This window comes from Anabrus simplex, chromosome 1, assembly GCF_040414725.1.
Source record: "Anabrus simplex isolate iqAnaSimp1 chromosome 1, ASM4041472v1, whole genome shotgun sequence".
Classification (NCBI taxonomy): Eukaryota; Metazoa; Arthropoda; class Insecta; order Orthoptera; family Tettigoniidae; genus Anabrus; species Anabrus simplex.
The window spans coordinates 1183680754-1183702075 of NC_090265.1; the positions used below are offsets into that span (position 1 = coordinate 1183680754).

Sequence of the window (21322 nt, forward strand, 5' to 3'; positions counted from 1 at the left end):
TTGCAACAGAGTCATAGCAAACCTGACGGCTCATTTCTAGCAGACGATGGATGAATGGGGGGCTTGACTCTCCATACAGCACATCAGTTTCAATAAACCGTCAGGAAACAGTCTAGGAACCGAAGAATTCATATAGTGACTTACTCGTGAAGATTCTGGAATCTTGTGTTGTAGAAGTTGGGGAAAGGTGGGAGTGAGGTTAAGTGAAAAGAATGAGGGTTGACGTGCGGCGCTCGCAATTAGGGCGCCAGCCCTGGGGTGCGGCAGACCTGATCGCGCGCGCAGAATTGCAAGCCGTCGCCCTTCATTATCGCTGTGCGAGCCCTACGGATGTGGAGAAATATTTATCTGTGTCTCACTGTGTAGACAAGACTCTCATCTTCAGGGACTTAGTCTCCCACTAGGATTTATTACATCAAAGACATAAACCACTGTTCAATATTTTAGTGTCTCTCTCTGGTCAAATACAGGATGTCTGACACACAGCTCTCCGTTTAATATTGACAGTAAATTGCTCTACCAGTTCTCTCTCATCAAAACTCCTCTTAATGTTTTACACTTACGTATGTCATGGTAGTAAAATGAGAAAATATGAAGTTGTGTGATTCAGTATTCACCGATAATCTCCTTTTAACCCTTTAAACACTTCCAGTCTCAAATTAATTGTTACCAATTTTAAAAGAAACTCTCTTACCCGATCATTCCAATAGAGTGATAGAAAAAATATATCAAATGTTTGAAGAAATCCGTTGATAGAAGAATGTGGTGTTCATCGTCCATGATCACGGACAGTATGTCTAAAAGGGTTGAGACGATTATTTCGTTTGAAAAGGCGCCAGGTTATGCAATTATTTAAAACTTCTTCTTCTTCTTAATCTGTTTACCTTCCAGGGTTGGTTTTTCCCTCAGACGCAGCGAGGGATCTCACTTCTACCGCCTCAAGAGCAGTAAGTAAGTAAGTAATATGTTTTATTTATCCTGGCAAAGTTAGGGATGTACTCCCTTTCTTACACTTAACCAGTCTTAAACTAGAACACTTAATAATAACTACTGATGATAATAATATGATAATATGAACAATAATAACAGTAATAGCATTAATAAAAGTAACCACACTTAAAAAATCATATCATCTATATAAATCGTACGTAGAGTACATTAAGAATATAATTATGAATAATGAGTTCTAAAACAATACTTAATAAAAAGTTTAGAAAATATATACATTTCTACAGTACACCGAAATATCGCCTTCAGTTGAGAGGTGAAGAGAAGGATTAGTAAGAAGGAAAAGAAGAAGAAGAAGATCTGTGAAAGGAAGAGGGAAATGATGATGAAGAGGCGGTAGGAGTAGGTGTTTTCAGGTCATAATTTGATGATTCATGCATGTTTACCTAGTATTTCGACACAGGCATGTTTAAAAGCTAATCTGCTGGACATGCTTCTGACATCCACTGGTAAGAGATTCCATTGTCGGGCTGCGGTAACGGTGAATGATTTCGTGTAGATTGCTGTTCTGTGTACAGGAAGGGATAAACACATGGTGCTGCAGGATCGGGTATTTTTGTTATGGTCTGTGGAGAGGAGCTTCATTCGATCACGGAGATAGGCTGGTTAAGAATAGTATGCAAGAAGCAAAGAGTATGAAGTGTGCGTCGTTCTTGCAGGCGAAGCCACCCGAGCTGCGTGTAAGACGGTGTGACATGGTCAGAGTAACTAAGTCCACAGATAAATCTTACACAAGCATTCTGAGCACGCTGTAATTTCCTTCCCCAGTCTACTCCTAGGTTGTTGTAAACTATATTGCAATAATCAAAATGAGGTAATGCGAGTGATTCAACAAGAATTTTCTTTAGTTTAAAAGGGAAAGTGAATTTGAATTTACTGAGACAGCGTAGCGTTCCGTATATTTTTCTACACACAGATATAGTTTGGGCAGACCAGGACAGATGTTCGTCAAATATTATACCAAGATTTCTTACATTTTCGCTATAGTGTATCGGAGTACCACTTATGGACAACTGTGGTAACGCTGTTCGATTGAGTTTGCAAAGTAATTTAGGGTCCTGGAGCGTGAGATATTGGGTCGGGGATACAACTGGGGAGAATGACCAGTACCTCGCCCAGGTGGCCTCACCTGCTATGCTGAACAGGGGCCTTGTGTGGGGATGGGAAGATTGGGACAGACAAGGAAGAGGGAAGGAAGCGGCCGTGGCCTTAAGTTAGGTACCATCCCGGCATTTGTCTGGAGGAGAAGTGGGAAACCACGGAAAACAACTTCCAGGATGGCTGAGGTGGGAATCGAACCCACCTCTACTCATTTGACCTCCCGAGGCTGAGTGGCCCCCGTTCCAGCCCTCGTACCACTTTTCAAATGTCGTGGCAGAGCCAGGAATCAAACTCGGGCCTCCAGGGGTGGTAGCTAATCACACTAACCACTACACCACAGAGGCAGACTATTTACAAATTAAATTACGAATTTGAGTAAAATTTTAACCTTTAAATGCACAGCATTGCATATTTGCAAAGGAGAATATACTTACTTGTTATATCTGCTTTATGATTCTACAAGTGTCCATTTATTTCTGCCTTCCAGACGAACTCGCTAGGAGTCGCAAGTGTATTAAAAAATGAACAAACTTTTATTTTATGATTTTTCTTGCTAATCAGCGGAAGTGGTGTAAACTTTAAACAGTGAAGGCAAAACAAATAAAATGCTGTTTACTTCAGAGAATTCGTGAACCAGGATATCCCTAAGATTGAAGTCTGGCAGTAGCTACAGGAATCGTACAGCTTTGCAGGTATCGATGCGTAAAACACTCAAAACTTTTAACATTTTGACTGATCCAAATAATAAAAAATATATTAATTTCTTATATATTTCAAATATTTTTCTGGTAACAATCTATTATTTCTGGAATGAAAACTATCATATTTAAAAGAAATAATACATTGCGCATTGAAGAGTTCGCTTTTAAGTAAAGTTTTAGTTTTATGATAGCTTTCTTTCGTCCACTTACAATCCTAGGCAAGGTGAATTTGAATTCATTCAAATCCTGAGAGTGAGATCATCGACTTAGATTCGCTGAAGTTGTACAAGGTGTTATCACGAACTTCATTAAAAAATTGTGAAATCCTTTCTTCTTCCTCACGATGATAAGGCATGTCACTTACTTCTTCTTCTTATGATTATTCCTTCCCGAAATTGAGGTACAATTTAAGGATCGATGAGTCTAAGAAGCGGCATTCTATGAACAAGAAGGTATCCTTGTCAAAGCGCTTCAAAATATTAGGTTTCTTCGTGCATTTCACTTTTAACTGCCACACACGTGATTTTCAACCAGAAATCCAAATAGAAGACAATTGGTTCCTCGCTCTTATTGGTCCTTTTGAATTTAACTGCTACACTCACACATTTCGTCCTGATCGACAACAAGCAACAATTATTGCGAACACCTCTATAAGACACTATAAGATAATACTCATATGGAATAGATATGCAAACACCACTATTGTTGGAGAATGAGACAAAATGAACGCTGTTTATGGGTGTGGTGAATGAAACGAGTTCCACTACTCTGTTAACATTGTCACTTGCTGCTACCAAAGACTTGCTGGTTGTTATTGTGGATAGTGCGTCTACAATATGTACGCCTCACTTCGTTGTCTTCCTTCAAACACCGAGCGATACAAACAAGATGGAGCATCAAAGCTTACATCGTTCAATCGCAAACGCTCGGTTTATTTTTCTGCTAATCAAAATGCTTTTCTAATTATTTAATTGTTAAAACAATGGTCTGCCTCTGTGGTGTAGTGGTTAGTGTGATTAGCTGCATCCCCGGAGGCCCGGATTCGATTCCCGACTCTGCCACGGAATTTAAAAAGAGGCACGAGGGCTGGAACGGGGTCCATTTAGCCCCGGCAGGTCAAATGAGTAGAGCTGGGTTCGATTCCCACCTCAGCCAACCTCGAAGTGGTTTCTCATGGTTTCCCACTTCTCCTCCAGGCAAATGCCGGGACGCTACCTAACTTAAGGCCACGGCCGCTTCCTTCCCTCTTCCTTGTCTATCCCTTTCAATCTTCTCACTTCCCCTCGCCACAAGGCCCCTGTACAACATAGCAGGTGAGGGCAACTGGGCGATGTACTGGTCATTCTCCCCAGTTGTATCCCCGACCCAATATCTCACGCTCCAGGACACTGCCCTTGAGGTGGTAGAGGTGGGATCCATCGCTGAGTCCGAGGGAAAAACCAACCCTGGAGGGTAAACAGATTAAGATAGATAGATAGATAGATAGATAGATAGATAGATAGATAGATAGATAGATAGATAGATAGATAGATAGATAAAACAATGACTAGAACAAATTATATTCTATGTAATATCAGTTTAGGTCCGACTCGTTGGCTGAATGGTCAGTGTACTACTCTTCGATTCAGAGGGTGCTGGGTTCGATTCTCGGCCAAGTCGGGGATTTTAATCGTTTCTGATTAATTCTTCTGGCTCGAGGACTGGGTGTTTGTGTCTGTTCCAACACTCTCTTCTTCATATTCAGACCACACAATACCAACCACCACAGAAACACGCACTAGTAATTACATCCCTCCATATAGGGTTGGCGTCAGGAGGATTTCCTGCCGTAAAACAGGGCCAAATCCAAATGTGCAATGCAGTGCACACCCGTGACCCCACGCGTGTGGGAAAAGCGATACAAGAATAATAATAAGATGAAGACCGAGCTCGATAGCTGCAGTCGCTTAAGTGCGGCCAGTATCCAGTATTCGGGAGATAGTAGGTTCGAACCCCACTGTCGGCAGCCCTGAAAATGGTTTTCCGTGGTTTCCCATTTTCACACCAGGCAAATGCTGGGGCTGTACCTTAATTAAGGCCACGGCCGCTTCCTTCCCACTCCTAGCCCTTTCCTGTCCCATCGTCGCCGTAAGACCTATCTGTGTCGGTGCGACGTAAAACAACTATAAAAAAAAGAGATTAATAATAAGAAGACGTGTAATATCAGTTTAGAAAACGTCAGTACATTGTGGTTAATGAGCTTCTTCTTCTTCCTAGTCATTTTACTAGTTTATTTGGGTCGATATGTCACGTAAATTTGGCCCAGCTCTGCAGCCGGATGGCCTTCCTGACGCCAACGCTACGTAGGGGTGATGCATACTCTTTGGGAGTTTCAGTGGGGAGCGGTAGTGTAGTATGAAGATGAGATGTATGTGAAGACGGGCACAATAATTTCCCTCGAGACAGAGTAATTATTAACCATACACAGTTAAAATCACTGACTCGGCCGGTAATAGAACCCTGAACCTTCTGAACCGAACGGTTAAGATATCTGCTACGACCAGATTAAACACTGTTACATTGTTTTTTACTTTGCCTGGTGAGAGAAGATACGATGGAAATATTCTCTAAAGTCGTATCGTCACTCTGGACGCTGTAGTCACTTGTGCTACCGTTCCTCTACACATCATCTATTCAGGTACATCTTCGAGGTAAACAGATGCACGTAAGTTGTTATTGAACTGTTTTCTACTTCATATATTAGCTTTGGGCATCACAGTCACTAATCGCGTGTGCTCATTAAACGTACGAATTTTTATCTGTGTACCTGTGTGTATGTTCTGGCGTGTCTATTTGCTATACATTTACCACGATGAATGGTTCAGATAGAAGAAAGCTGACTTTCCGTGTCCAAGGTAGTGGATTCGATCCTAGCTCAGGCAGGTGGTATCCTAATAAGCTGAAATACGCCAGCTTCGTGTCAGTGGTAGTACTAACGTCCTTATCTAGCGATTGCCGGCAGTGTAGAGGTAGCGTGCCTGCCTCTCACCCGGAGGCCCCGGATTCGGTTCCTGGCTATGCCAAGAAATTTTACGTGGACCTGAGGGCTGGTTCGAGGTCCATTCAGTCTACGTGATTACAATTTGAGGAACTATCTGACGGTGAGATGGCGGCCCCGGTCTAGAAAGCCAAGAATAACGGCCGTGAAGATACGTCGTGCTTACCACACGACACCTTATAATCTGCAGGCTTTGTGGATCAACAGCGGTTGCTGGGTAGGCCAAGGCTCTTCGGGGCTGTTAAGCCATGGAGTTTAGTTTTTCTGGTTATCTAGTGATTGATGCAACAGGTTGCTATCCTGGTTCAATACCGGTATGTAAATGGAGAGGCTGTGCTTGTGAGAAAAAATTGAGAAGTTATCTGATACGAGATGTAGTGGCCCTGATCACGGAAACTGACCCAAGTGATTGCGTTGTTTTTGATACAGACAATATTCTCTTTAACATCTAGTAATGTACTTAAGAAAGCAGCGGATTAGGCGTAGTTGTTATCACAGGCAAATAACGAGCCGGCCATGTCATTTCGTACAGGCCATGAAGACCCATGGAGGAGTGGAAGGTAACTAACCGTAACCTCGGCACTAACAAGTAAGTGCGACGGGGTGGCAACTCTATACCAGGCCACCTTTGCCACCAGAAATTAACCTAGTAGTCATTTTTTGTGTAAGATGAGTGAACCTTAGAGTGCTGTGCCTCTCCAGAAGTGGAAATATCGTTTATATTTTTTCATTATCCTGACGGGGAATCAAACCATGTGCTTCCGGGTGAACCAAGCACGCCTTTACCGCCTCAGCTAGGTAGCGCCTTAAGAATGATGAAAAGTACATTCTTCTTCTTCTTCTTCTCCTCCTTTTGCTACCGCTTTTTCCCACACCTGTGGGGTCGCGGGTGCAAACTGTGTCGCACATGTGGATTTGGCCCTGTTTTACGGCCGGGTGCCCTTCCTGACGCCAACCCTACATGGGGAGATGTAATCACTATTGCGTGTTTCTGTGGTGGTTGGTAGTGTGGTATGTTGTCTGAATATGGCGAGGAGAGTCCCCGAGTCAGAAATTAATCAGAAGCGATTGAAATCCCCGACCCGGCCGGGAATCGAACCCGGGTCCCTCTGAACCGAAGGCCAGTACACTGACCATTCAGCCAACGAGTCGGACGATGAAAAGTACATTATATCCGGCAATAAATGAAAGATAAGATTAATGTTGAGTCCCGAAGAGTAGAGGAGCGATCAACAGGTAGCACACATCTCAAAGGCACCCTGAACATATAAGGAAGAGTGGACAGAGCTATATTTCATTCCATTATGGCCTGGCGTACATCCATAAGTTTACAATCGTAAAAATACGCGAGAGGACACCTCTGTATGCGGAAGGTTTTTGGCACCATTTCTTCAACGCAATGAGTGTAAACGATATGGTTAGGGAGGATGAATCATTGGACTATGAGCAGTTGGCAACACCTTCAGGTAGAGCATGAATATGACCTGTTACCTGTGCTGTAAAATGTCGACATTTCTTTCTGTCGTTGAAAGTCAAATCTAAAGTTTCATCAAATATCGTAAATGAAAATCCATTCAATAATAATAATAATAATAATAATAATAATAATAATAATAATAATAATAATAATAATAATAATGAGATCGTGGGTTCGAACCCCACTGTCAGCAGCCTTAAGCTGGTTTTCCGTGGTTTTCCATTTTTACACCAGGCTGTACATTAATTAAGGCCAGGACCTCTTCCTTCTCACTCCTGCCCTTTCCTATCCCATCGTCGCCTATCCGTGTTGGACGACGTTAAGCCAATTGGAAAAAAGAACAAAAAATCAATATACTGTATACAGTATCTCAGTTGCTGTTTGGAGGTATATTTAATTTGACGCTACTAATCTGCGTTTATGCCAATTTTAACTTTCCCTTTTTACTGTACCAGACAGCAGAGAAACGGATGTATATTGAGTGATCTATGTCTTATTTTTAATTAAATGTATCGGATAAATACCAAAAGGGTTACAAAACACATTTTACATGTCGACATTGTACGAAACAGAGTGTCGACTGGACTTTCTTTCACCCTTCAAAAATCCGATTATCTACCCCGGATTTGAACCGCGATCTTGGTTATCTAAAGACCGACACTCTACCACTGATCTACGGATTAACTATCCGTTCTCTAGTATCATGTAATTTTCTAAATATTGAGGTTCTTTCAACACCTACACATGGGGTCGGCGGAGGACCCAGATTCAATTCAGGACATGGTCGGAGTTTAAGACCCGATACACTTTCTGTTGTCATGCGCTGATCCTAATGAAAATCTCACCCGAAGACGTCGAGATTCAAACCAGATACATTCGGATTGTAAACCAATGTACAGGGGCGCCCTACTTCGTCAATGCTTCTTCTGATGTGGATATTATCAAAGTATTATTATCATTTACAATGTCAGATGATTCACTATGTTATGATGTGATTTTATCAATGACAAAATGAACACGAGTGCATTATGTGGGGGGACAAGGAGGACTATACAGGATGTGTCGTAACTCTACTGAACAATCTCGTTTCATGGTGACAGAGCTATTATTTAATGTATGATGAACGATGTACCGGGAGTCGAAGCTGGAAAGGCGCGCAAGGAAGCTTGGAGCTCGAAGCAAGCAAAGCGAGCCACTCGTAGTTTGAGCGTGGCAAGATGCACGAGACAGCGAAGAAATGAGGGAAAAAGACAGAACGACTCGAATGCTGTCTCGGGATTCATAGATACCACACTTATAAGAAGCAACGCGGGATGAAACAGGCCTGGCAGGGTATGAAAACATGACGATAACGACCATAACCGACTACAGTTACAAGCCGGAGTCATGTAAGTTTTAGGGGCCGATGACCTTCGATGTTAGGCCCCGTAAAACAACAAGCATCATCATCATCATCATCATCATCATCATGTAAGTTTGGCAACGTGCACCGGAGGCCAAGGTGAAAGCGCGATAGCTATCCGTGCATGTTGGTGTGTAGTGAACTTCGTCTTGTGTTTCGTTTTATTTTTCACGGATATGCTCCAGTATATATAACAATATCACTGATTAAATAAGCATACGTAGAGCCTATTATCGAAATAATGTGAAGGCGCAGGAGAACTGAGTAGCTTGGACGATAAAGCTGGCTTTCTGAACCCAACTTGGCAATTTTCATTCTGGCTCAGTTCGATCGTATTTGAAGGTGCTCAAATACCTCAGCCACGTGTCGGTAGATTTACTGGCACATTAAAGAACTCCTACGGGACAACATTCCGGCATCTCCCAAAAATCAATAAATCAATAACATTATTTGTGAATGAGCAGACTGGTCTCAACTAAAGGAATATTTATTACGTTGTACAGGAGCTACTTATAGCAGTGTTAGTGTCGAATGTGTACAAAGAAACGTATTAAAATGCTTGACAAACTCATAGAGTTTCGTTAGGAAAGCAGTGAAAGCACAGATTCTTTATCTTGACAAGCTCATAAAGTTTCGTTAGGTAAGCAGTGGGGCTCTTTATCTTACCTCATATAGTTAAGAGAACAATTTGAACTTTGCACTAAAAGAAGAAGAGTTACTCAAAAATTTTCGTTTGAAACCGTGAAAGCAAATTATTTACTTTTAGGGAAGTTTCAAAGTGATAACTTAGAAAGAAAGTTTGGTCAGTACCGATAGCTTAGTGGTTGTAACTCCAGTGTTTACTACACTTACAGTCCTAGAAAGTGAGATGAAAATTAGGATTAAGGGTGTTCTAGGCTTGCAGTGGTGGTGGTATGGAAAAGTCCAGTTTGGCTGTAGCCAATTAGAAATGTCTGATTCCATCAAGACAGGTGAAATTAGGCCCAATATGGAAGTGATAAAGAAGTTAGACTCACTTTTATCATGTGAATTTTTTGGTGGGCATTTTGAGATGTCAGGGATAATATACATTTCTGGGCATGCAGTAAGAACAATATCCAGAAGGATACGCTGTGACACATGTTTAGATCTCCTGCTGAGTAATGAAACAAATTACCCCTTCAAAGAGGTGGGTTAGTGGTGTCATCAGATTGTGTTGTGTGTGTCTGCGTAACAGTGACAGGAATATTTACTTTGTTGGTATTTGAAGACTATAAGGAAGACTACCTGTATTGTGGAAATCACAAATAATTTCTCTTCTCTCTGTCTAGAGCTGCTTTAGGAAGAAATGAAACTCAACAGTTCTGGTTTGAATGCTATGATTGTGGACGTGACAATAATGATCTAGTAGACTTATTGTCTACATTTCCTACTGTCGTGTTAAATAATTATAGAAAGCAGATGAGAACTAGAGTCATGTCAGCAGTGAGGATAAAAACATTAAGCGGAGGAAACTATCAACGCTCCACAATAATTAAGCTTGTGAGTATGGTTCTGAAAGTGTTTTATTTTTATTCATGTAGAATGTGTATTTCTAACTTCAGTGAATGCATTTACTGATATGTGTGTTTCTTAGTATCATTTTACGAAGAATGTGCATTTATCATAATCATTGTGTTGGTCTTGTAGTGAAAGTGGGTGAAGTCTTCAAAGTTAGACACTCCCCTCTTTTCTCTCCGCCTCCGATTGACAGATGGGTACAGTGTTGCCAAGCGTACCTTCGAACTTTAATTGTAGATGGCTCTGTAACTACTCATGTGAGCAAATTTCTGCAAAGGTAAAATGACAGGAAACTGTGAAGTAATTTACTGAGTGTCTCGTGCTGATCCGTTGTACTAAGTGTAATTGCCTTTCTTAATATGATATGCGCGGGATAAGCGTGGGAACCAAGTTTTAGTTTTTACAAAGAAAGAGTGTTGTATCTTGGCTTTTTCCCGAGCATGGCATCTCTTTTAAGAACGTATAAGAGGCCATTGAGAGAAGATGCCGTGTGCACTGGAAGACAGACGGTGAGATAGGGTGCGTCTCATTTTCGCTTTCGTTGGTGAGTTATGAATGAAAAACCATTCGTAAACATGTATTGGGATATGACAATTCAATGTGCTGTCACCAAGATTAAATGAACAGATTCACTGTCGCTAGGCAACGTACAAAAGATAGGTAATACAAGTCAAGGAGCCATTTTACGTCCATGGCGTAGGAAGTCACTTTTGGTCTTATATGGGGTAAATAATTGAAATGGCTTATGGCTTTTAGAACCAGGAGTGTCCGAGGACATGTTCGGCTCGCCAGGTGCAGGTTTTTTGATTTTACACCCGTAGGCGACCTGCGCGTCATGATGAGGATGAAATGATGATGAAGATGGCACATATACCCAGTCCCCCGGCCAGAGAAATTAACCAATGATGGTTAAAATTTCCGACCCCACCGGGAATCGAACCCGGGACCCCTGTGACCAAAGGCCAGCACGCTAACCATTTAACCATGGAGCCGGACTAATATGGAGTGAGGGCATATGACGCTGTTGATGATGATTCGTCCGTCGGATGGGGACGTAAAATCTTGACGTATTCGAGAGGAGTAGGCTATGTGCCGGCGCGGGGTTTCATCCTCTTCATTCTTACTATCATATATCATGTCATTCATTTCATCTCATTAACTCTTCTGATGAGGTTGACGTCATGAAAGTCATCCGGTCGTAAAAACCTTGCCACGAAGATTCGTCTGACTTCATATCCGACCCCGTAGAGAAAGGGGACAAGTGTTGGACACAATAATTACATTTAGAGGAAAAACAAGAAAAAGTACATATATCAGTCAAGATGCCCTTTTAAGTCAGTGGAATAGGAAGCCATTTTCCTTCAGTCCATGATGTCTGTCTGTTTGTCTGTCTGTCTGTCTGTCTGTCTGTCTGTCTGTCTGTCTGTGTACATGTGTGCGATACCCAGCCAAATCTACGGCACGCAAAGATCTGAAATGTTTGTCATAGGTGGGCACAGCTTTTCACCGAAGACACACGGCTGTGTATAAGAGCAATTCTTGCACCAAGAAATGAAGCTGTCAACTTCATCAACAAGAAACATTTACAAGAATTACCCGGTTTTCTACAAACTGAAAAGTCTATAGATATAACATGGCATACAGAAGAGGCTGTCAACTACACGACAGAGATTTCGAACAATTTGGAGTCACTTTGAATACCCTCGAACATCTTGGAGCGGATGAATGTGGCACTGACTATCCTCAGGGATATGAATCCTGCTTCCCTCTGCAACGGAACACGACTCCTAGTCCAGAAATTGATGCCGAATATTATTGAAACCACTCTCATAACTGGACATTCCGTGAGCGAAGTAATATTAATTCCCCGGATTTACATAATTCCTTCTGATATATCCATTCAATTTAGATGTCTGCAGTCCCCCCACCCCCGTTTGTTTGAGTTTCGCTATGTGCATCAACAAGGCACAAGGACAATCGCTTGAAGTTGTAGGATTCCATCTTCGAAAACAATGCTTTTGCCATTGTCAACTGCACGCGGATTGTTCAAGAGTTGGAAAGGCAAATACACTACATATCTTACCTCCAAATGGAAGGACACTAATATAGTTTATCCCGAAGCTCTATAAAGAAACAATAGCTTTTGTATTATATAACATGGTATTTTACGTTGTTTTAATATTATTTGTACTATCCATCAACCCGGTATCTTAAGCATTGAAAGTAACAATATAACAAAAGTAAAATAATGTATTTCATCCAATTTACGCCAAAACGGCGTGGGTTAATAAATATAACGTTTTAATTTGCTTTTGAATAAATGGTTTAGAAACATCTAACGGTTGAATTAATAAACCCGGCCAAAGCCGCGGGCACATGCTAGTATTTAATAAACTTTGATCAAGAAATCAGTGCGCAGATTCGTGCCACAATTTTTAACAAATACTTTCTCCTTATGGTTAGGAGCGCTGCGGGACGAACTATAATCCCGGATAAGAGAGATATCCTATAGTGTCTTTACTCCTAAGATCATTTAAGAAAAGGCTAGGAAACCAACAGATAGGTAATCTGCCACCTGGGCTACTGCCCTAAATGCAGATCAGTAGTGATTGATTATTTTATTTCTCACGATATGCTGACAAGGACTGACGGGAGTGCGCAAACAGGCATCTTAATTGTGTGCATAAAATTGGCGGTACGGGAATCTACGACAAGAGCTGATTAAGCACGAGACCTTCCCACAAAGCAGACGCTCAAGCAGACGGCAACATGATGGACCAGACCATGGAAATGAACCAAGGACCAACAGCCTAAAACGACGCTAGCCGAAATGTTGGATTAGGTCCATGTGAGCAGTCCAGAATGGAGGAGCCGTGAGGTCGCAATACAACAGATACGTTTGAACAGATTTTTCTTTTAGTTTCAGAAAGGGACAGTTCAGCTTCGCATATTTTTTCTTTTTCAAATAAACGTTCATTATGGCTTAATGGGAATGATTTAAAAATGTTTAGAACTAATGCATGTGTTTTCTGTGTTATTAGCTTTGAATCAGTTGTGTATGGTTACGAGGGTATTAGGTTTAAATTAGGTTTTTTCTATAATCATGTGAAGTAGTGTTAGGGCCTATTCTTATTTGGGATTAATTTATGGAAGCTTGTGGAGCTAGGATCATTGAAAAAGGACGGTGGTGCCTTATAAGTATTGAATGGGGAGACACTTACTGTGAGTGCTAGGCGACCTAAGGTTTAGGAACCGCATGTTATGATAATGTGCACGAGTCTTTTAGATATGCAGAGCAAGCTGCGGATATTAAATCCCAATGTTGCATTAGGAAAGGTTTTCGAAATAATGCTGGCAAGCTAACACATGGCTATGCACGTGGCATGAATCGGGGTCCGTTACACGGAGAAAAGAGATTCACTGAGTATATTCCAGTTGGGCAGAGGTGTGGCCAAGCATGTAGGGCCATCCGATGTGAATTACGAGTCTGAGGAAAATGATTCCAGACCAGAACGATATGTTATGATGTATTATTGAGACACCAAAAGCGCCCGCTATGTTCCCTAGCGAAGGGATGAGGACTGCATTGCACACTCGAAATCTTTAGTATCTCGTGGCCAGAAATATTCATTTCAGGAAAGAAATCAGTACAGCTCTCAGAACCACCCAATACCTGCTTACACACTCTCTCTCATTGGTCACATCCATCAGACGCGTTAACACATGTACACATCTGAAGAGTGAGGGGTGTTGGAGAAACGGAAGTACGAGGATATCTAGTATGAACGAAACACACGCGGAGGGGAAGGTACTTGCTTCCCCGCCTGCCCACACGTCCCACTGGTTAGACAATGAAGGGAGAGGGGGATGAAGGGAGGAATCACACGCCTGCTTCAAGGCAACAGACGTAATGTGTATGTCAACTCATTGAGCGCCAAATTCTCCAGTTTCTTTGTATTCTTGTGTGCGAGATCCGGTTGAAATGTTAGCGGTCTCGACTATGACTTCATTATCAAATGGCATCGCGCTCAACCACAGTAAGGAAGAATGACCCTTATTTTCCTCTATATAGGCCCTGTTAAATACTACTACTACTACTACTACTAATAGTAATAACAATTGTTATCCTTAAAATCCAAAGTAAAATAACCTGGCATTAAATAATTATGATTATCAGAGACGCAAGGGCGTTTGGAAAACCGTTCCTATGAAGTTATTGTCAGTGCTGATCAAACAATTAAATGCCATATACTGGGGTGGGGTTATATCTTGCACACTTCATCGCAATTAAATTACAGTTAATTAATTGTTTTCCTTGATTAGGAAAAGCTAGCATAGCCAAAATGTTTAACCATAGAAATATCTCAATCAGAATATCTTAATCAGTTCCCAAAAAATCGAGTTGGGATTGGCCTCTGAGTGCGCAACGTCGCAAGCCACACCTCCTGGAAGACGAACACATGTGACGTTGTCTTGGTTACTTCTCTCTCATCCTTAGGTTTGGCCAAAATCTTCGTCCAAACGTTACCTGTTTCCTTTTCCACCCGGAATTCTTGTGATCACGATTATACTGTCTGGCAGGAAGGGGACCCGTTAGCCATGTAACGATATGCAGATGTGAAAGAGGCTTTGCCGTGCAGCTATGTGTATTTGCAGACAGATGAATGTTATTGTTTGAAACAGTGAGATGAATACGGCCTTGCCATTACCCCAGTATATGTGAGGTCAATGAACGTAGCCGCAGGAGATGACCCGAGATGCGATTACATCACCAATTCCTCAAGTATAGTCTGTATTTTGGGTGTTTATTTCAGTTCCAGTGGAATATTTGTGATCTATTTATTGATGTTGTCTATTGTGTCTTAATGTTCGTGTTTGTCATTTTATTATAAATTGCTAAGAAGAGAGCTCGTATGCTTTTTAGGGGATGAGAGGTTCCGTCCTCATATTTCATTATCAGATTGGGCTCATATTAGCTTCAGTGCTTGTTTTGGGGATATCAGAAAGTACTAAACCAATCATTATTGTGAATTATGTGTCCCAAATTAATTAGGAATAATTTTAGTCTTAATTTTCTTTTATATGCGAAGATTTCTGTTGCTTATCTCATATATCACGGCGTTTAAGTACGACGCATATAGTCGAGTCTGTTTAAGTTTATATAAATGTTTAGTGTAGCATTTATGTAATTGGCACACGGATTCCGATATTTGTGATTTAAACTTGTTTAGACGGACAAGGTTCCGCTGCCACTTGATGGCAAACAACTACAAACTGTATTAGAAATGTTGTTGTTTTATTTAAGGGAATTTGTTTTCTTTATCCAAGTTTTATATTTTAGCGGATTAAACTATTCAAAGCAAGTTATTTCACTTGAATTCTCATACACTCATACGAGTGCAGTTCCTGTCGTACTTACATCTTTAAGTAATGTTAGTTAGCTGTTCTTGGAGACCAAATTGTGGACGTTGCGCGGGCGATGCCGCTGAACTAGCCAGGGCAAAGGAGGACCGGAAAATGGTATATTTTGGCTTATTATGTGGTGTCATACTTTGTTTTGATTGATCTATTTGTTTTTCGACCAGTAAGGTACAATGCCGACAAAATATTAGGGATGCTCTTCGTGTTACGGTGCAATTCAAATTGACGAACTTGCCATATTTGTTATGCATCTACCTGTTGCTGGGCGTCAGAGGAGTGAAGGGAATGGAGGGAAAGTGGGAAGTGAGAGACAGAGGTGTGAGTGACACAGGACACATCCTGGATAGAGTCCAAAGGTCATTACTACACTGTTGTGAACTGTTCACATATTGAACATCTACTGTATTGTTTCCTTCGTTCAGTACTTCATTCTATTTACAACGTTGTGAGTGAAGGAATACACAACCGTGGGGCAGCAGGGTTGCATTTTCGAGCATGTTACATAATAAAGAACGTTACTGCGACCAACAGAAGAGAGGGAAAACGATCTAGTGAATTCCTTGAGTGGCCAGTTTGTCTTCAATTATAGTGTGTTCTTGTACTGTGTGCAGGTACGGTGTTTAATACACGAACTATGGATATTACCTGTAACAGACAAGGACAATTCTGTGCGAGTCGAACGAGGAAACTTGTGTGCATACGCGCGGAGCATTATATCTGTCTCCGTCATACACCCCACTTCCCCTCCCTCCCCTTCTCTTCTCTGAAGCACGGCAGCACTTTGTTCTCTGGAATAGCAAATAAGGCGAGTTCGTCAATTTGGATCGCGCGCCAGGAAGTAACAAAATAATATAATTTTCTCGAAAAGAAAAAATTTCTCCGCCAATCCGATTGCACCATCGTTCTTAAAACAACAAGAAAACTTGCCCTGATTCTTTTGTCGGTATCCTTATGATACATCCTGTACAAGAAGACAATAGCTTCTTTGATCCCTTACCTACCGAGCGAGTTGGCTGTGCTGTTTGACTCTCGTAACTGTCAGCTTGGATTCGGGAGATACTGGTTCGAACCAACACTATCTGCAGACCTGAAGTTAGTTTTTCTTGGTTTCCAATTTTCATACCAGGCAAATAATTAAGGCCATGATCGCTTTCCTCCCTGTCCTATCTCGTCACCGCCATAATACCTGTCCATCTCGTGCAAAGGTAAACCAAGGTAAGGGTGTATTCTGCCCGAAGGCAGGTCCGAACCTCCGCAGAGGTGTGTCCGAGCCGGAGTTTACGTACGGTAGGGAGGTCAGTTCCTTTCCGCTCCTCCATTCCCTTACCGCCCACCGACAGCGCGTGGCAACCCATCCAAATCTTGACCACGCCCAATGTTGCTTAAGTTCGGAGATCTCACGGGATCCGGTGTTTCAATACGGCTACGGCTGTTGGCACGTAAACCAAATATCAAGAAAGAAAAAGATCCCTTACCTACTTCCTTCTTGTACTTATCATTGATAATGCCACATCGTAGTATGAGTGAAACGTTAGACTGTGAATAATGTTAACAATATCGGAAGCAATGTAGCATTTTAATGACATAGGCTGCCTATGCGCACTATTGAAGGTCATTTTCATCGTTCATTTACAACGTACCGTTATAGTACTCCATCAAAAATATTCAGAACTTTTGAGGTCATAAGGAAGACTTGGTCATAGAGGGCAAGAAAAGTAGGGAGAGACGAAGGCAGCGATGGTTGGGCTTAGATTTTAATAATTTAATTTTTGAAAGGTGTGCAAATAAACGGGATAACAGAGCTAGTTGCAAATAGAGAATTTTTGTGGTGCTTAGCTAACTCACAGAAGTTTGCAGACTGAGCGCTGAAAGGCATTGGTGAAATGTATGTATGTAAGAAGTAAATAAATGAATAAATCTCACTCGTACATACCATCCTGTAGTGACATGTGCCACCACCATCTCCTGCCGCTCGGGAAGAGAGCTTTCTATCGAATGACACACGACCCTCATCTCCCCCTCCGCCCTGCCGGTGATACGCAAAGTGGCGTTCTTCTTAGAGAAGTGGAACGTGAGGGCATGGTCCAAGGTGTGCCACTGGTGATGTTCCGTTACCCAGCTAGGGTACTGACAGCGCTGACCGTGGTTGTCCACTGAAACAAAGAGAGGATTTCATGAAGTTCTGAATAAGGTGCTTCAGTTTATTATCGACAGCTAAGGACACTGTTGCATTTGGATAACTTACCAAGGCAAGAACACATGGTTATTAAATACACAGTGTGAATAAAAATGTAGTAATGATCCATCAGTATAGAAATATACCGCTGGAAATCCTACAATCCTCTAATGAAACAAAATTCGAATGGCCTTGTTGTGAAGATTCAAGGTTAAATACTAACAATGAAGGTTACACGATCGTAAACGTAAATATGACTAAAAATGTGTCTTGTAAGTCACGGGAATTATTTATTTGCTATCTCGAAAACAAAGAAAGTTAATATTGGAATCTTTTACATATGGTTTCTTTGAAATTAAAACAACACTAGTGGCCTGTCGCAGTAATAGCTACAAACAAAGACTAAACATGAAACTGATGATACAGGATGCCTGAGAAAAGTAATGGAAAATATATTGAACTCCGAAAGACCGTTTAGGCCTATTTGCCTTTAAACTTATACATTGTGACTATACAAATGGATTTTTTTTACCTTTGCCATTTATAGAATTTTCACAACGAACTCTGTTGGCAAGACTTGACTCTTAGCCTACAAGGAATACAAGGAATTCCTTGTAGGTTAAGCTTGACTCTATCACATAAAGCTGGCTAGTATTATGCTCGGCAATTTTCAGTAAGCAATAGATCTGAAAGGTACTTATGAATCATTCCCGGAATCTTAAAACAGTAAGGAGCTAATACTGGAATGTGGCTACGGTTAGCAGAGAAGGATGCAAAGGACATTGTACTATTATACGGCTTAGATGATTCATGAAGTCATTATCATGCAGCATAATACCTTTAAGTACCAAGGCGAGTGGAGTCCTGCACAGCACAGCGCCACTAGTGACAAACATGACGTCATTGCAGTGCAGTCAGCCAAGGAGAACAACTGGAGCACTAACCGAGATCGACTACAATATTCAGACCCTAATGCAGGTTTTGATTAGCGGCAACATGGCCGTAAGCGCGGGCCATGCTTGAGTTGTAAGTTGTATGCGATCGCGGTTACGAGTAAGGTAATACTTGTGAAATAATTATTTCGAGTCTGCTTGTGATCGTACTTCGTGATTTTTAATACTGATAAAGACATATTTCAGGTATTTGAGTCGCTAGGTGTTTTTACGTGGAAGCTCAAAATACCTAGAGGCTAATAATTTCGTGTTTGAACGTAGTGCAGTATAGGTTGTGTGTATCTCTCTGTAAGTCAAAAATGGACAATTCATCGGGTATTTCTGTCCTAACGGAAGGATAAGGCTTTCGAGAGAAATAGATACGGTGCATTAATTGCAAGAATTTTCCTGTAGATAATGAAACTCGTGTGCACCAAACATTTCGTTTTAGCGTTGGCCACTATATCAGCGCGTTCACACAATAAATGTATTTTATTCTTTCACTTTTTAAACATAAATCCAAGTGACTTCACTATATTCCTGAGCCTTTCAATGCATCCTATGAAATTAATTTTTTACTTGCAGAATTTTAGTACTGTAGTTTCCGTACTGCTGGAACTTCTAATTTCAAAATATTCCTGAAATTTCCTGCGAATTATACACTTATCCATATCGTCCAGTTTAATTTTATTGACAGGCGGTTTGCCCTTTTTGCGAGGTAACCTAATTTTGCTCGTTCCACTTTCAAGTTGGCCCTCTTTTCGTATTTTACCGGTAGAAGCAATAGCCCGTTCAGTTGCATTTGTAACCAGTATTTTCATACCTTCCTTCTCTACTCGATCACAACGCTTAAAGACATTGTAAATAACACGCCGAGAGTGTATTCATGTATTACTTTATTCGGTTCACGCTCCATCACTAGCCGATAACTGAACTTAACCGGACTCTTAGGGAAGAAACAAAACTACCCGTTTTATTCTTCTTCTTGGTTATTTATTCAAACCATACATATATAAAATATGCCTGCTCTTTCAGATGAACAGATACGGGGTTTAGCTAAAGCAGTCTCAAAGATATCAAGTTCTCCGAACAAACACAGCATGTCAAAGAACGTCACAATGTAAGTGTTTCTTTTTTTTTTCTTTTTTTCTTTTTGCTAGCTGCTTTACGTCGCACCGACACAGACAGGTCTTATGGCGACGATGGGACAGGGAAGGGCTAGGAGGGGGAAGGAATCGGCCGTGGCCTTAATTAAGGTACAGCCCTAGCATTTGCCTGGTGTGAAAATGGGAAACTACGGAAAACCATTTTCAGGGCTGCCGACAGTGGGATTCGAACCTACTGTCTCCCGAATACTGGCCGCACTTAAGCGACTGCAGCTATCGAGCTCGGTCAGTGTAAGTGTCGAGGCAGCATATAATCTAACGGGACCAACGAGCTAACGGTCTTTAATTTTGCACCAGTGATTCTATAATGCGTATTTTAAAAACATTTTTAGTCATTCGAAAGCCACGCCCCCTTGCTTATGTGACCACTGGAAACATGGCGGACGTTCGTTCAATTAGCTTATGTCAGGCAGCGCTTCCGCCTCTCTATGTTATTCTAGCTCACCTGAATACACGGTATTCCTGTGCGCTGCGCCAACGTCACAGCACTAGTTCACATTCTTTCCGCGGATCGACTCGCCTTGGTCGGGTAATACGTCGGTTACTTGAGGTGGTGGAAAATAAACCAAACCATTGTGTCAACAAGAAATTAAGATGTCCGTTTACCATTTCCGCAGCGAAATTTCATGCTTGGCAGTGCATACAGATTTATTTTCATTAAAAGAAATAATTCAATGTAAGTTTCACAATAAAGGACTTTTTGAAATACAGAATATCCTGAGATGGATTTTTTCTGTTTCTTGCTTATTAGAACTAAGATGGTGCAACAACTAACATTCTGGTGATAACTTGATTTCACAGAGCCATCTATTGGGCTAGCATAGATAGATCAGCGGAGACATCTACCGGCGAATACAGTTAACTGCAATGACCTAAAAACCGTATTATTCGAACCGTTGCCTACGTTATAATACAAGGCCTGGAAATAGAGCCCGTAAAACGCTATGGAAGTGGTTACACTGAAGTTCAATGCCGGGCCGCTAGGATCGTTATCTTGCCCCCTGTCTACCAGGCTCGCGCCTTTAAATGTCTTCATTAACTGAGTTGGTTGTGAATGTATTATGTATTTGTCTGATGTTAAGCATTCGCAGTTCCAGTCATGGTTTATTCACGAGAAATTAAAGGTAGTGGAATTTCGTTTCACAAGTTTCCAGTGAATGTTCAATGTTCGAAACATTATACAGAGGAAGTATTACGTATGAGATACGACTTCAAGCTGATCGAAGTAGGTCTCTGTTCTTAAGTTTTGATCCGAGTTACGTCATAAGAATCGAGCGATCCCAAAATTTGTCACTGGACTTTTTTTTTAAACTATGCTACCGTGACCGGCAATCATTTGAGAGGTATCTTCAAACTCAGAAA

The 21322-nt window shown here is 41.4% G+C and overlaps 1 protein-coding gene across 1 annotated transcript in view; it reads right to left on the reverse strand.

The window, feature by feature from the left end:
• LOC136858443 (uncharacterized) overlaps positions 1–21322 on the reverse strand; it is a 290965-nt gene that overhangs the window by 56560 nt on the left and 213083 nt on the right. Inside the window, exon 5 of the mRNA XM_067137991.2 lies at positions 17620–17839. Coding sequence (XP_066994092.2) covers positions 17620–17839 — 220 coding nt within the window. The remainder of the gene's footprint in view (positions 1–17619; positions 17840–21322) is intronic.